Raw genomic sequence first — 17,024 nt, 5'->3', positions numbered from 1 at the left:
GAGAGGCAAATTCATTAGATTAATGTGGTACTGACTCGTTAGCCCGAATCGGTTCTTTTGAACACTCGTTTAAAATAAGTCTGCTCACAAAAATGCAAAAATGTATTACGTCAAATTGCGTAATGACTTATCTTAGTGTGGCATATAAAACCAAAAAGTGCATTATTATTGGATTTTTTAACTGTAACGAAAAAAAGAGAAGCTTGTTAATCTTTAGGTAATATTCACCAAGTACCATATTCACAGATGAAACTTGCAATAACCAAAAACCATTTCATCCTGCAACACTAAAGAAATTCAAACATTATACCAACAACGTAAATCCAAGCACTAATTTAACCCGTTTTTTACTTGAAACCTTTTACTTTAAACCGTTTTTTACTTGAAACCTTCAAGATCCAGCAATCCCACAAGGCCCTTATCATTTTTCGGTATGTTTATTTACACAAATATTTGTTTGTCTTTTGTTTTTTGCACACCCCTGAGCCCTTTTTCCATTTTTGTATTTTAATTGTTCTGTACTTTGTTCTTTAAGCATTAATACAAAAAAAATACATAAAATAAAATAAAATAAAGTGTTAGGAAATGACTGGAGAAAAGCATTAAATTTGAAGTAATCAAACATTTTGAGCAAACTTAATGCACACAATAAACAAAAAAACACATATAATGTTAAATTTAGTGCAAAAAAAATCAACAACTTAATAACATGAAATAAATGTAAAATAAACGATAATTAATAAGAGCTTAATTAGAAAAACCTATTTGTACATATATAGTACTATAGTTTGTATTGAAATATAATGAAGGTCAAAACAAACAAAATACTTTCCCAATATTATTGGACTCCTATATGCTGCAAAAAATGCTTTTATTACTTAGAGTTTTTGTCTTGTCTTAAATCAAGCAACATTTTCTAGACAAGTAATTAACATTGTGTCTTGTTTTAAGGAATGATATATCAAAACTAATAGAGTTTTTACTTAAAACAAACACAATAATCTACCAATAGGGTAAGCAAAATAATCTAGTTTTTCCTTCTGGCTTAAGTTTATTTTGCTTACCCCATTGGCCGATTATTGTGCTTGTTTTAAGTAAAAACTCACTTAATTTATGGCATATTATTTTTAAAACAAGACAATATGTTTTGCTTGTCTAGAAAATGCTTCTCGATTTAAGAATTTTTAGACCTTTGAACTAGAAAGTAAGTAATAAAAATCTAAGTAAGAAACAGATTTTTTGCAGTGTTTAACTTTTACATTTTTACAGGATACACTACATCTTATTTACATGTTAAAATGTGGCTCACTCACAAATTGTGATCATATTTGGCCGTCTGTTGCATGCAAAGGTTTGCTCTAATAAGGTTTGATGCAGTTTTCTATTACCAAACGTGTATATTTCTGTATTCTGGTTGCTGCTTTTATGTGTCAGCTCATATAAACATTATTTAGATGATAAATATAACTTTCTTTATATTTAAAAAGGCTCAAATTTAAGAACAACCCTTAATAACAGATGATATCAGAATTTTCATTTCAATTAGCCAATTAAATTAAAACTGCAAAGACCAATTCAGTCTGACGAACACAGAGTGACTCTTTTGGACTTGCTTTGTGAATCGACTCTTCTGATTCATTGCAAAGATCTGACATGTGGAATTGCTTTCATCAATTAAATATTTCTATATTACATGATACTTTACCTGGACAATGTAACATAGCTAAATAAATCAAATTTAACAAGGCAAAGTCCAAGGTTAGCCAACCGAAAACATTTATCATAAACAGGAACTGGGTGGCTTTTATTTACCATATTAATGTGCCAAAATAAAAACACCCCTCTGCAACATTGAATTGAGCATCACAGCAGAAGTATTTGGCCATAGCATTCGACAACAGCAGCACTTTTCAAAGTCAAAGAGTTTGGGGATTTAAAAAAGAAACGATTATTTAATACCCATGTAAAGCGTCTGACCTCAGAAGCTTACAATTTGATCTCTGCAATATCTATAAATCACAATTGAATGTCAATGTAAGCAGGAATACTATGACAATATACAGTAGAAAACAATGTCACGTGACTTTATAACATTATAATGCAATAACATTAGTACTCAAACAAAAAGGGCAGCTTTTCTTTGACGGGGCCCTTTAACACGCATACAAAATGTATACTTGTGCACTGCAAATAAAAGTTGTGAAAGCACACAGAACTGGCTTTCTCTGTATCAGTACAATCAGTCCACCGTCCTTGATGACACCACTACTGTGCCTTGGGTACCTCACTTCAGTGGACACTCTCAGCTAAATCTAAATAGTGTGGTTCAGTCCTCAGCTAGAGTTGTAGACTTTCTGAACATTCACCGACCCAAAATAGATAATCATTCTCTGCAAAAAAAAAAAAAAAGAGGCTAAAATGCAATCAATTCAGCTCAGCAAGTCAAACATTGTGGTAACAAAAATCACAGAACTCCTCCTGCGATTAAAAAGGGTTTCCATTTTGGCTAGAAGTCATCCTTAAATCTCATTTCCGCAGCCCATTTAATGCAAAGTCTCTGATAAGCGACAAGTAAACGAAACAAAATGTTGATAAAAGGATGTTTTGAGTGTCAGTCACTGTGTATAAATAGTTAAGGAAAGGGAAAGAGTCTGTTTTGTTCCCCCGCAGAATGCAAGCATAGAGATGCCGGGTGTTTGTTTATTCACTTGGGGTCCTCGATGGTACCTTTGCTAAGGTCTGTCATTTTGGGGTACTTGACTTTCTTCTGGTCCAACTCGTTCTGAGCCCACAGCAGCAGTTTGAGGAGTTTGGCCAATTTGGGTGTCGACTCTCTGTTTTCGTAGTCCAGCACCGCCTGGTTGACCTCACTCCACACCTGGTACACAAGACCACATGATGTCTGTCAGTTACTGGCAGATTGAAGGATTAATGGACTTCATTACCCTCTACAAATATCACCACTTGCATAAAATGGCTGAAATGTGGTTTGCTTATAAATCTTGTAGAGAAAACAAGGGATATCAGCAGAAAAAGAAAGTTGGGAAACTTTAGAATAATGGTCCATTCATTAATGTTAGTTAATATATTAATGAATGTTAGTTAATGTATTTATTAGACATGGGCGGATATAAGTTTCTGACAGTATGATGACCTTGGATAAAAATATCACGGTTTCACAGTACACCGGTTTTGTGATTACTGCTCTAAAATAAGTTCTTTTTAAATGTCTGGGTAAAAATAATAATAATTTTCCCTCCCTGAAGTTGTGCTTGTTAACATTAATTAATGCACTGCGAGTTTGCATGAACTAACGTTATTAAATTTAAACAACATGAACAATGATGAATAAATACTGTAATAAATGTATCACTAGTTGTTTGTTTATGTTCGTAAATACATTCACTAATGGACCATTATCTTAAAGTGATACCAAAAATTGTCTAGAAGGAAAAGGAATTTTCCTAAAAAATATTGAATTTGAGCTGATAAATGTAAAAGTAACACAGGGAATGTACATTAAGTGCATGCGTTTAATTTCAAATTCACAATATTGTTTGTTCGGGTTTTTATTAACTTTCCAAAGTACCTTACAATTCTGAGGAACAACAAACATACTACTTTCCCCCCAACAAGAACTAAAGGAATAGTTTAGCTAAATTTGAAAATTCTGTATTCACTTACTTTCCCTTCATATATTTCCTCAAAAAATCTTATTAGATTCAGCAGAAAAAAAGAACTCAAAGGTTTGTAACCTTTCAAGAGCAAAAAAGTAGTGGGAAAATGTAGTTTTTTCAATGAGCTTTGCATTCAAATTGATCAAAATGTGAAATTAAAGACTTCTGATTGTAACAAAATATTTTCCGAATAAATCTTTACATCTTATTTATTTTAAAAATATTCTTTTAAATGTTTTTTTAACATTAATAAGATATATTGCCTGAACAGCAAACATTTGCATATTAAAAATTTATTCTTCAGGAGGTGACTGAAGTTATAATGCATAAATATATAATGCTGCTCAGCTTTAACATTAAAGGAATGCGTTATAATTAGGCCCACACGGAATCTGCGCGCACAGAATTCAGCTGATTTTTAGCCCATCCTTGATTCTGTTTATTTACTTGTGTAAATGTGTGTAAATTCATATTTATTCAGTTTTCAAATTAATTTCAGTAGTATTATTGACTAATTAGAAAATATTTATATAATCTATTTAAATACAATTTGTAAAGTAATATTTTCTGTCTTTTAGTAGATATATTATATGAGAGACTTGCTTTGTTTACCAAATAAAGTGGATCTAATTGGATTTGCATTGTAAACATTAAATAAAAGTTAAAAAAGGTATTACTTTTTATTTTATATATTAAGGTTTTAGTTACGATACTGCCAAAATCATTCTGCATAAATTCGCAGATTTTTACAAAAATTCTGCTCAAAAATAGCAAAAAATGTCCGCAGATTCCGTCTGGCCCAAGTTATAATTTAATCTATACTATAACAGAAAACATTTTAGTGAACTTTTACATTTTAATAAACGCCACAAAATATGCTGGAACAAACCAAGAATGGGTGTAACTGAAATCCTTATTTTACCAACCAGAGACATTTAGTTTCCAAAGCAAAATGGAATTAAAGCCAAATGATCAGCCACATTTGCAATAGACTGTTGGGCAGATATTAAGTTCATACCCTGCTTATAAAAATAACTACATTAAATAAAAATTATTAATTAAATTAATAAATAATAATATTCAATAGGGGTGTCACGATTTCGATTTTTAATCGAAATCGATCTAAATTTATGCTCAATTTCGATTATCGAATCAAAAAATAGAATCGTCGATGCTGCCACGCCCCCATGTCAGCTTGGCTTGCCAAGCGGGAAAAAAACAGGCTTGTTGAAGTGCTTGTTAAACTGCAGAAGCAGGAGACCCGTCGAGAGAACTTAAACCCTCTCCTCTTTCAATGAAGTCGCCGGTGTTTAAGCATTTTGGATTTCCAGTGAGTTATGTTGACATTGTTCGTGTTGTCGACAAAAAAAAACACAGTTTTGCAAGCTCTGCTATGTACATATTACGCACAGTTCGTCCGATAGACAACACCGGCATCGCGATCCTCCGCCCGCCCCCGTTGCAAATCCGCTTGCGAAAAGTACACACTCAGGCCCTGTTTACACTGTCTTTGTTTTTAAATGGCATTTTAGAACGACAACAATTTGATATCCACAGTGGCGTGTAGCATTTCTGAGCAGCCCTCCTTCCTCTCTGCCTCTGAAAAGGCACATCACGTGACCACACAGACACAGATGCACACAGCCATGCGCTCGAGACAGCAGGTCCAGGCAGTCAGAGGACTGCTTCAATCTTTCACTCACTTGTACTTAGTCCTTTTAGCGAACACCTCAGATACTGTTGGCTGGTTCCTGTTGGTTGTGCGTCTTTTTTACCGATGCCATTATAACGACACAGATCACTGCCTAATCACGAGTCCCGCAGAAAAAGTGATTGACAGGTGGTAATTATGTGTGTATCTTGCCTTTATTCATTTACTGTATGATTTGTTTATGGGTAAAACAAAGATTATGCAGGTCAGGTAGTTTAAACGGTAGGCTACGAATAATTAATTGATCATTAATTAATTAATTATTCATAATCGAAAATCGAATCGTGACTTTAGAATCGAAAATGTAAACGAATCGAGGATTTGGAGGATCGTGACACCCTTCAATAAATGAGAAGGAAAGTTACCTTCTGTCTCTGCATCATGTTAAGCAGATCCCCAAAGGGCGACTCTTCTGGGTTATCGAAGGCCAGGAGGGCGAGTGTGCGCTCCATCTCAGTCAGACACTCCCGGCTCTCCTCTCCCTGTTCAGCCAGCTGCGTCTGTGCAAACTCCAGTGCAGCCTCCGTTTCCCGCAGACGGATCAACTCGATCAGGTGTTGTTGCTATAGAATGAAAGCAGATCAACTTAACTGTTGTAATTATCAAATCATTAACTTGTGATTCAACATCAGACATCAGTCATTAAAAAAATAAATAAAAATTACACAAGAAATCAACATTTTACTCAAAACTGAACATGTACTTTTTGTTTACTCTTTCCAAGTGGTTCCAAACTTTTTTCCTCAGTTGAAAACAAAATAACATATTTTGAAGAAAGCTGAAAACATGCAACCGTTGACTTAAATAGTGGGAAAAACAAATACCATGGAAGACGGTGGTTTCAGCTTTCTTTAAAATATCTTCTTTTGTGTTCAACAGAAGAAAGAAACTCAAACAAGTTTGGAAAACGTAAAGGGTGAGTAAATTGATGCCAGAATTTTCAGTTAGGGTGATGTTGATGATGATTTTTTTGATGCCCTGACAGCAACAAAGGCTGTTTTCATGGCAATAACTTTTCAGTAATACATATACAATTAAAAACAACAAACAAATGAATACATGAATCAAATAAGCTTTTTAGCGTTATTAAATGATAAAAACATTTTCCTGGTGTCACTTTGCTAAAAATGTAATTACATAAAAAATCCTGCAATTATTAAAAGCAGGACAGTCCAGTAGAATATGTTTTTCAGCTTTGGGTGAACTATCCTTTTAACAGCAGATTATAAAACCAAAATCAAAAAAAGATCAACTTATTTACAGTAGATATTAGTTAAACATATTCATAAAGTCATGTAAACAGTTTGATTTGCTTTTATTGGTTTGATAACATTTTTATATTCGTAGAGTAGCTTCAGTGTTTAGATACTCAAATATTTCTTAAACCATATATTTTTTAAACCTAATATATATATATATATATATATATATATATATATATATATATATATATATATATATATATATATATATTTAGGGGTGTCACGATTTCGATTTTTAATCGAAATCGATCGAAATTTATGCTCAATTTCGATAATCAAATCAAAAAATAGAATAGTCGATGTTGCCACGCCCCCATGTCACGTCAGCTTGGCTTGCCAAGCGGGAAAAAAACAGGCTTGTTGAAGTGCTTGTTAAACTGCAGAAGCAGGAGACCCGTCGAGAGAACTTAAACCCTCTCCTCTTTCAATGAAGTCACCGGTGTGTAAGCATTTTGGATTTCCAGTGAGTTATGTTGACAACGTTTGTGTTGTCGACAAAAAAAAAACACAGTTTTGCAAGCTCTGCTATGTACGTATTAGGTACGGTTCGTCCGATAGACAACACCGGCATCGCGATCCTCCGCCCGCCCCCGTTGCAAATCCGCTCGCGAAAAGTACACACTCAGGCCCTGTTTACACTGTCTTTGTTTTTAAATGGCATTTTAGAACGACAACGATTTGACATCCACAGTGGCGTGTAGCATTTCTGAGCAGCCCTCCTTCCTCTCTACCTCTGAAAATGCACATCACAAGACCACAAAGACACAGACGCTTACACAGCCATGCGCTCGAGACAGCAGGTCCAGGCAGTCAGAGGACTGCTTCAATATTTCACTCACTTGTACTTAGTCCTTTTAGCGAACACCTCAGATACTGTTGGCTGGTTCCTGTTGGTTGTGCGTCTTTTTTACCGATGCCATTATAACGACACAGATCACTGCCTAATCACGAGTGCCTCAGAAAAAAGTGATTGACAGGTGGTAATTATGTGTGTATCTTGCCTTTATTCATTTACTGTATGATTTGTTTATGGGTAAAACAAAGATTATGCAGGTCAGGTAGTTTAAACGGTAGGCTACAAATAATTAATTGGTCATTAATTAATTAATTATTCATAATCGAAAATCGAATCGAATCGTGACTTTAGAATCGAAAATGTAATCGAATCGAGAATTTGAAGGATCGTGACACCCTTAATATATATATATATATATATATATATATATATATATATATATATATATATATATATAAGAGAGAGAGAGAGAGAGAGAGAGAGAGAGAGAAAATGTAATGTACAACAAACGCATGTTAGTCAATAATATGCTTTACCTGATGATCAAAGTACTCATTTGTCATCAAGAATTTTTGATAATTAAAAAAAAATATATATAGATAATAATTTATTCTTTTAAGTATTTTATTAAGTATATGTCAGGAAATAAATATGTTGTTTCATTAAATATATCTGTTACAGAAAAGAAGAAAATTTTACCTGTTTTTAACTTTTCACAAAAGTTATTCAACCCCCTTAACCAGGGGCGTTGCTAGACCCCATTTACTGGGGTACGTGCCCCAGTAAAAATCATCAGTGCCCTAATAAATGCTTTGAGATAAGATTTTCTTTATATGCAAGTGTATTTATTAAGAGTGGTAATTCCAGAATAAAGACGTTAATCTCTATGTGCAACCGAACCAACGCTGATGACAGTAATGTAGTTTACTCATAAACAAAACTGAGCATGTGCACAGAAAAATAAAAACATACCCGCGTGCCTGACACTGCTCTGCTTCCGATGTAAGTCCCGGTTGTGAACATGCACGCCGAAAAAATAGCTGCACTGCTCACACGCTGCTTATGCCTTGTGAAACCGCAACAGTCTTTTATGTCCGCACGCAGTGAGTTTTGCAAGTCGACAAAACTAAAGTTTAAACAATATGATGGTGGTCTTATTTAAACTAAGCATGGCTCCTGATTGATTTTTTGTTTGAAGCAAAAGGAGGGATGATGAGTCAGGGAGGTAAGACTTAATAAAAATTATTCTCAATCAGTCGGGTCTAAGACAACACACAACTGATAATTCTATTAATCATCTTTTTTGTATGCTTTAGAATTGTCTAGAGAATTTTATTCAAATGAAAATTATATTCATGCAATAAAAAGTAAAAAAAAAAATAAATAAATTATATTCATGCAGAAGATTTTTTAAATTATCTTAACATCACTCCAGTTGTGTCTTTTAGATTGTTTTCCAGTTAAATGTAGGATTAATTTCTGTAATTTATTTAAGAGTAATAATTGTATGACGACAATAACACTGTTGTTATTTATATATGCTATATATATGTATATATAGGCCCGTAGCCAGGGGGGGTTTGGGTGGTTCGAAAGACCCCTTCTGACAAAGTCCAGAATTTGGCCCCTACATGAGCTCATTTGTCCCATTTTTGACAGTATGCCATGACAGATTGTGAAAATAACCAATCGAAGAAGACTTTTATTATTTAAACGGTCAAATTCTGACTGATGAAATGAGCTGGCCAATTTATTTACCTATAGGCTACAGTTTTTAATTTAAAATATTTTTTTGTTGTTTTTTAATTTATGATGGATGATAATAAATTTGCATTTAAAATAAGATTTTTTTTCTTCTAAAATTCTGATATCATTACATTAGATATAAAACGAAAATAACTTTTAATTAAACAAGTTTCTGTAAATAAAAAAAAATAGTATGATAAGCACTTTGACAAACATGTAGAAAGTGTTTTTGCTACATCAAAATGTGTGGTATGATGATAAACATCCTACAAGCTAATATAGCACAAAATAGTACTTAAAATGTCACTTAAATGCAGCATTTAAACCTAAAATATCTGAAAAAAGAACCACCCCTTTTAATAGGCTGGCTACTAACTTTATGTCTAGCAACTCTTCTACCCTTAACTATGGCCATCCTGTACTCAGAACATTTTTTCAGTACATTAATTCTAAACATAAACTTATCTTCACCTACTATGTAAAATATGCATTTATTATCATTTTCAAGTGCGAATTCCAAATGTGGGGTGACGTGTTAAAAGGGGTTTAAGGGGTTAAACACTTTATTGTCAAAAGCATTTGGACTCAAGCCACATTTAATCCACACAGTTAAATGTTACTAAAATTACATGATGTTTTGGTTGGCGGATTTTAGATTCTGAATGATGCAATAAAATTACATTGTTCAAAATAAAGACAAATGTATGCAGAGCTTTATTTTTAGACATTATTTAAATACACATTTGTAATGTAACTTGTTCTATATCTATATCTGTTATACATTTGTTTACACTTTATTTTCACCAATGGGGAAATTTGTCTTGAACCCTAGGCCCACTTTTGCATACACTGAACAAAAATAGACAACACAAACATTCAATCATCTATACAAATACTACAATTATTCACTCATAAAGGTGCTTGAGTGTATAGCTACTCCTATTATTTTCCCATACAATTCATTGAACATATGTAATATTTGAACTATGGTTATTATTCAATAATCTGCTTTACCTGAAGATGAAAGTACAGGTAGCGATTAGTGTCCAGCAGCTCAGGATGCAGACTGTTGATCAGTGCAATGGCCTCTTGAATTTGTCCCTTCAGGACCATCTCCCTTATTTTTATCCTTTCATCCAAAGAGTCCAGATCAACACTAGGCTCAATGCCCGATTCCATCCTGAACTTCTCGGCTGCCTCTTTAAACCCCTCTATGCACATAAAAAAAGAAGCAAAGAAATTAGGAAAACAGATCTACTGACACTTTTCACGCAGCTGCAGTAGAACGTAAATAAAAGAGAATGTTCAATTGACTGCCAACCTGTCACAAGATAATTCATGATGAGTCGATTCATGTCTGCCCGCTGAATGTGAACATTATTGAGCTTTTCCATCCACTCGTCTCGTGTTATGTCCTCTGGCTTTTCAGCATAACTCATCATGAAGTGTTCTGCTTATACAAAAAAAAAGGAATAGAAAATAAACAGGTCAAAGATAAAAATTAAGTTTCAACCATCAAAACAGCAACTGTTAGTAGCATGTGTTGTTTCATTATCTTTTTTTCTGAGCAACATAATAATGACTAGCATGTAAATCACTTTAACAATATTTACAAAAGAAACCTGATAAAAGCTAATATGTAATTCAGTGTAACAATTTAATTCAATTCAATTCAGCTTTATTTGTATAGCGCTTTTACAATGTAGATTGTGTCAAAGCAGCTTCACATAAATGGTCATAGTAACTGGATCTGGGTAGTTCAGTTTTAGTGTTTAAGTTCAGTTCAGTTTAGCTCAGTTCAGTGTGGTTTGAAATCATTACTGAGAGTCCAAACACTCAAGAGCAAATTATCGATGAGTAGCTTTTCAGATCCTGAACCATGCAAGCCAGTGGCAACAGCTTATGTACCAATTAATCTTGTCAGACATATTCAAACAGAAATTATTTAATGACATATAAAAGAAAATAATTAAAAATGTACTATTTTAGAACTTATATGTTGGCATTATCACTCAAACCTAAGTTAAAGATTCTAATGGCATTGTAACCTTAAATTAAAACATCACGCTTTCACAGAATTGTGATCACTACTCTAAAATATGTTCTTTTTAAATGTCTGGGTGAAAAAAAACTAAAGCTTTATTTCCCCTTTGAATTGAATATGTTTTATTTTGAGAAACTAATAAAATATTTTGGAACATTAAAAACATGTCAGGCTAAATAATTAAAATGAATCTGTTTTCATTACTTTCAAAAACACTGATTACTTCACAATTTAAACAGCATCTTTAAAGATATTTTCTGCTGGAGATACTGTTGTCATAAAAAAAATAATAATAATAAATAAATAAATAAATCTTACACATACCTTTGGAACAGTATAGCAGAAAATCTTGAAGATTTTAAAACCTTGACTTTTCCAAACCGCTGTAAACCTTGAAAACGGTTATCATTCCATGTCTACTCAAACCACTAGTTTTTACCAATTAAATGTTTTTGGGTTTTTTTAACAATTATAAAACTTGGTATTATTGTTTATTCTTATATTTACACATTTACTTAATTTGTAACCCAGCACAGATCAGCAGAAGTATATCGTTTCATTTTTAAATAAATATAGGTTACATTGAATGACAATGTTCTATTATTTAACTCATATTTTGGCATGATATTTGAAACATTAAAGTGCACAATTAACTTGCATATATTATAATTCTCATGTGTATAAATAAATTTTTGTCTATTTACATTGATGCAAAAACCAAAATGAGACTCCTCATATTTGACTTGCACGCATACATGCTTGATTAGAGTACAGATTCAGCTATTAAGTACACAGAATACGCTTTAGACAACATTTGTTTATACTACTTTTTATAAATCCAGCTATACTCTTCATTTAAGTTAAACAACGGAGTCAAATTAAATTATTTAATCAATGTCTGCGAAATAAACGCTTGATTTAAACATATTACTCTTTCACTTATGATTAATGTTAGCTATCAATTTATAAACATTGCAGAAATTGTAATAGAGAGCTAGCTAGGACACGAATACAGCAGCCTACAGAAAAACGATAACCGACCAACGAATAAACACCGAGAAAACACAAATCGAGAATGCTGCAAAGGCCAAGTTAGATGTCATTTGCGCTTAAGATGACCGGAAGCTCTAATTATAAAGGCCTGCATCATAACATTGAAGCCTGTGCCGCTGGAGAGAAGCCCACAACAGATTTAATAACGAACGAAACATTTAAAAACATGACGATTACTGAAGACATACATCCACCAAGCATTTACGCAGTAAGACTCGCTGTCGACAGTTAGAACGATTCGTAGATTAAGCAAAAATGTTGAATTGTACCTGAATGTGTACACTTTCCTCACCAGCACCTCGGGGAGAAAGGCCGTACTAAACTCTCGCGATGATGTCTAGGGTAAACGAGATTTCAATGATACGTTGACTGGATTGGCTGACGACCAAATGTTTTTAAATTGGGATAAAAGTATTTGGCTCCTGAAATTGTTGAATACGATTCAGATTTTGTCATATTAATTAAATATTTTGTTAGCTGTACATTTTATTTTTTCATTTAAAAAAGCCTTACCGTTATATTGCTACATCATGACTTGTTCTCAATCACTCTGACAATTAAAACACAACCGCACTTCGCTCGATCCTTACATTTTCATAAAATGTACCCGTTTGATCCATTGATTTGATCTGGGCATTCGTCACGATAACGGCTTCCCTCTTTGGTTTCCGCCCATTTTCCTTTCTAGATCGTCCGTGACGTCATCGCACGACTCCCATTGAGTGGAGACACTGATCATAAGACCAGGACGCGTATAATCGAGCACCGTGTGTGTATTTCCCTGTTTCCGAAGGCCATTTAACCATATAGGAAAGCATTTCAGAAGAACCGAAGATCTGCACACGACCTGCGTTTCTCTCTTTGACGGTAAGAAATGAAAACGCAGCCTGAAGAAAATCCTATCTGTGCGTCTCAATCCTGCCACACATGCGTGTTGCCCTTGCTCGTGGATTAGTACTGTTGTAGTAGGTTTTTGAGCGAAATAGCTTAATACTGACAAGTGAATCAGCATTAAAGGGGTAGTTCACCCTTGATTTAATATTTTGTCGTTTTTTTCTTCTTAACCTCGTGTCGTTTGAAATGGCTTTATTTACAGAATTGACATTTTGGAGATTGACAGCTTCAGTCGCCATGCACTTGAATTGTATTTTCTGTACACTTCCTTGCATTCTGCTGTTGTTGGGTTTCCTTCGTAAGCAGGAAACTCATAATCTCCTTCTGTGCATTCTAGGATTTATTAATGGTCGTATAATCTTTACATGTAGGTGAACTATCTCTTTAACCAGCAAACCAATATGGATGCTGAGCGCAGGGCAGGGAGATTAAAGGCTCTAAATCTCCAACCGGTCAGTCAACACGGAACCGTTTGGCCTCCATCGGTACTGAGCCTCTGCCCAGCATCCTGTCAGCGGTATTTGCGTTCATCCGTCATATTTGGGTTGCCGATGAATGTCAAACAAGGATTTGCTAATTATCATGGGCAAGACACTAGCAGTTGTTTGGCTTTCATGTTTTTCGAAAGAAAGGAAGTGAAATGTCGGGTCTTTCTGTGGTAATCTTGGTATCTACCTCTTTTAGAAGTAAATATAGGAAAGAAAAGGCATACACGGGCTGGGGTAATCTGGAAGTGAAGCGTTCAGATGCAAAAAAAAAAAACAAAAAAAAACTCTTAACTGTTACTTAAATGCTGTCTGAAAATTTCTTCTAAAATGAGCATATTTTCAGCCTTCTATGTATATGTTCAGTTATTTCACTTTAAAGGCAATGAAAAGAACTTATTTATTACTATAAAAGAAACAGAAGTCTTAGAAAAAGGCTAACTTTAGAACAAAATATCAAATGGCATTTAGAGGTTTTTTCATCTAAACTCTACATATATTTATAAATAAGCCTGCCATGGTGTTTTAGGAATGTGTCTTTTCATTTGATGATAATTTTCTAAATGTATGTATTTTTATTAAGCATTTAATGAGGAATCGCTGGTCATGTGAGTGCTGATTAGTGACTCATGATGCATAATAACCACTTGACTACTTTCGTTTTCTTATAGTTTATTATAAACTTCTCGTCAGCTATTGAGTAACTTTTCTTGATTGGAAATTTGACAGTGAAGTAATTTTGCAGTCTGGAATTTCAGTTGCCTCCATCGTTTACTCAAGTCCTTGTGTTTTTTCCAGAAGTTTTAAACTTGTGTTTTTCTGTGGAAGCTGAAAAATCTATTTCTGGAAAAAAAATTATATTATTATTATTATTGTTGTTGTTGTTGTATAGTACTTCATTTATTTAATTGATGCCTGTATTTTTATGTTATCTATTGCAAGCATGGATTAAAATTTGCATGGTACGACAATTGCTGCATGTTAAATATAAGTATACAGTCTTTAAAAATAGCAAACCTCAGCGTATCAGCAAACATCTCCAAAAATAGTAGCAGTAGCAGTTTTGAATAGTGAATTACTTTTTACAGTAACATTTTATATATATATATATATATATATATATATATATGTAAGAATCAGCTCTTTGGTTTAAATCATGTTTAAACTTTGGGGATTCGAATCAAAGATTCGAACATGATTCACATAGAATTATTTAAAGCTTACACTTAACTTTAGTATTTGTCCAGCAAATAGAACGTTTAGTGTAAAGCAATTCTGTATTATATTATTACGTGGCCAACAATAACAATATAAAAACAGTATCTAATTATTTAATGAGCAAGGTAGCAGTATCTGAAGCTGAGGCATTAACTTATAAAGCACACAACACACCAACACGGATCTTAAAACGAAACAAAAGTTTATTGCTACTCTATAACACAAAGTACTAATCTACGTAAAACAAACAAACGCACATACATACACACACGCACAAGCAGTTTGAGGAGAGTTTTGACTGAGTGGATTTAACTTCTAGCCTTTGCTAAGTTCTTAGCATTGCAACCTGAGAGAAACCATAAAAGCAGAGAATTTCGCTATTCTTTACTACTTAAACATAATTCACACCAGTGTCAGCAATGGATAGAAACCTTGTTTGTGCTACTTGCGTTCTGATGGAATATTGGTTTCATCGACTGGTCCAAAGGGAAATCCCGGCGAAGCTGATTGGTCAGCGTAGCAACTTCAGTGACGTGATGGAATTCCCTTGTCGGTGAAGAGGGGTTTCCTTAGTCGGTTGCTAGGGATACGGATGTTGGACAAGGCGGCGTTCGAAGTCCTTCCTGGGTTCCTGTAGTTATGATGAGTTTCAGAGTTTGGATGTGTTGACCCGATGGCTTGTTGTTGAAGCGGTTGCACAAGCAGATCGGGGGTCGAGCCGGCAGCAAGTGAAGGTCGCGGTCTGCTCCGTGATGTAACGAGGCTTCCGGCGAGGCGATGTAACGGCCACAGCACGAGAAGAGCGACGTCCGGGCAGCGACGGCGGTGACGACTGGCAAAGATGACCGGCAAAAGACGACGATGAAATTTCTTTGTTCAAAGTTTTATAGGCTTTGGTAGAGGCTGGGTCTACACAATGCTTGTCCAATCAGATAAGGTGCGGGGTGGAGTCACACCCCAATTCTGCCCTTTAGGAGGCCGGGTTGACACCTGGTGTGGGTGCTGCTTTGATAGCATAGTGGTTAAAATAAAGTCTTATAACGTCAACACTTTTCATAGTATGGTTTCTTCATATAAACCAATGCATTTAAAATGTTCCTAGCTTTCAATCGATACCAAACATAAAGTATTTCACAAACATTCTGTAGATTTCATTTGTCACTGAGGGCTATTACTCAAGAACTATCTATAACAGTTTTGTTAAACACATGGAACATGTACACACAAAAACCTACAGAAACATAAAGCAAACATACATTACTCAAATAAACTGTTTTACTTAAATGTCCATTAAACTTTGTAAGCGTTTCTGATCGCTTCTGTGTCTGCCTGAGAATGTGTATTCCTTGCAGACGCCAAAGGACAAGCGAACCAAAAGGTACTTCTCAAAAACCGGTTTGGTGGGTTTTGATTGTAGAGCCTCTTATTGTTTTAGGGTGTAAAGTTAATTAACACGCAACTGTGATGTTGACTGGCTAGGTATACTGTGGATTTGCCTTTTGCTGGGTGCCTGTGGATTGCTTTGAAAATGAAATCAATCTCAGACTCGTAGGCACCAACCAATCTTTTAAGGATAACATGGTCTGTGGCTTGTTCGGTTCTGGAACGATCCGTTGACTCACTACATATATATATATATATATATATATATATATATATATATATATATATATATATATATATATATATATATATATATATATATATATATATATATATATATATATATATATATATATATATGACAAAAACATGCTTTGTCATGTGACATAAGTTTTCTTTCTTAATACATCTCATTTCTCATTTTTATTCTCTGTGTCTGACGTGCGCAGTCTCCCACCTTATTCATCTTTTTTTGTCTAATGAATCTCAGTTCTGAATGCCACTGTGGGTTGGCTATCGTCTAAAGTGCTGTATAGCTCTGAGTGGTCCGTCTCTTTTAGAAGACCTGCTGAAAGCACCTTTGCGCACCATTAGCTAATTAACTGTGTAGTCTTGGAAGTTTTTTCTCTCCACTGCTTTGCCAGGATTTTTGACTGGAATGCTGACTAAACATACTAGACTACAAAAGACTAACAAACACTGTGTTGTCTGTATGAGACAGGTCTCGTACACTAGAACAGTAAATGAAGACATGC

The 17,024-nt window shown here is 34.3% G+C and overlaps 2 protein-coding genes across 6 annotated transcripts in view; one reads left to right on the top strand and one right to left on the bottom strand.

Moving 5' to 3' along the window:
* Positions 1-1,776: 1,776 nt before the first annotated feature.
* Positions 1,777-15,746, bottom strand: gid8b (GID complex subunit 8 homolog b (S. cerevisiae)). Of its 5 annotated transcripts, none has more exons than XM_073938598.1 (5): positions 15,318-15,746; positions 10,514-10,642; positions 10,207-10,403; positions 5,754-5,951; positions 1,777-2,878 (listed from the first exon to the last, which is right to left on the bottom strand). In XM_073938598.1, the coding sequence occupies exons 2-5, from the start codon at positions 10,632-10,634 to the stop codon at positions 2,705-2,707; spliced, it is 690 nt and encodes a 229-aa protein (XP_073794699.1). In that variant the 5' UTR covers positions 10,635-10,642; positions 15,318-15,746; the 3' UTR covers positions 1,777-2,704. The 5 variants fall into 5 exon arrangements, with proteins under 5 accessions (XP_073794699.1, XP_073794697.1, XP_017209192.1 ...); XM_073938596.1 differs by lacking the exon at positions 15,318-15,746 and adding an exon at positions 12,803-12,910; XM_017353703.4 differs by lacking the exon at positions 15,318-15,746 and adding an exon at positions 12,880-12,910.
* Positions 13,000-17,024, top strand: part of dnajc5ab (DnaJ (Hsp40) homolog, subfamily C, member 5ab) — a 36,669-nt gene continuing 32,644 nt past the window's right edge. The window contains exon 1 of the mRNA XM_001338327.5: positions 13,000-13,156. The gene's annotated coding sequence lies outside the window, so the exon portion shown is untranslated. The remainder of the gene's footprint in view (positions 13,157-17,024) is intronic.

Source organism: Danio rerio, chromosome 23 (genome assembly GCF_049306965.1).
Source record: "Danio rerio strain Tuebingen ecotype United States chromosome 23, GRCz12tu, whole genome shotgun sequence".
NCBI lineage: Eukaryota > Metazoa > Chordata > Actinopteri > Cypriniformes > Danionidae > Danio > Danio rerio.
This window is presented reverse-complemented; position numbering and strand designations above follow the sequence as displayed.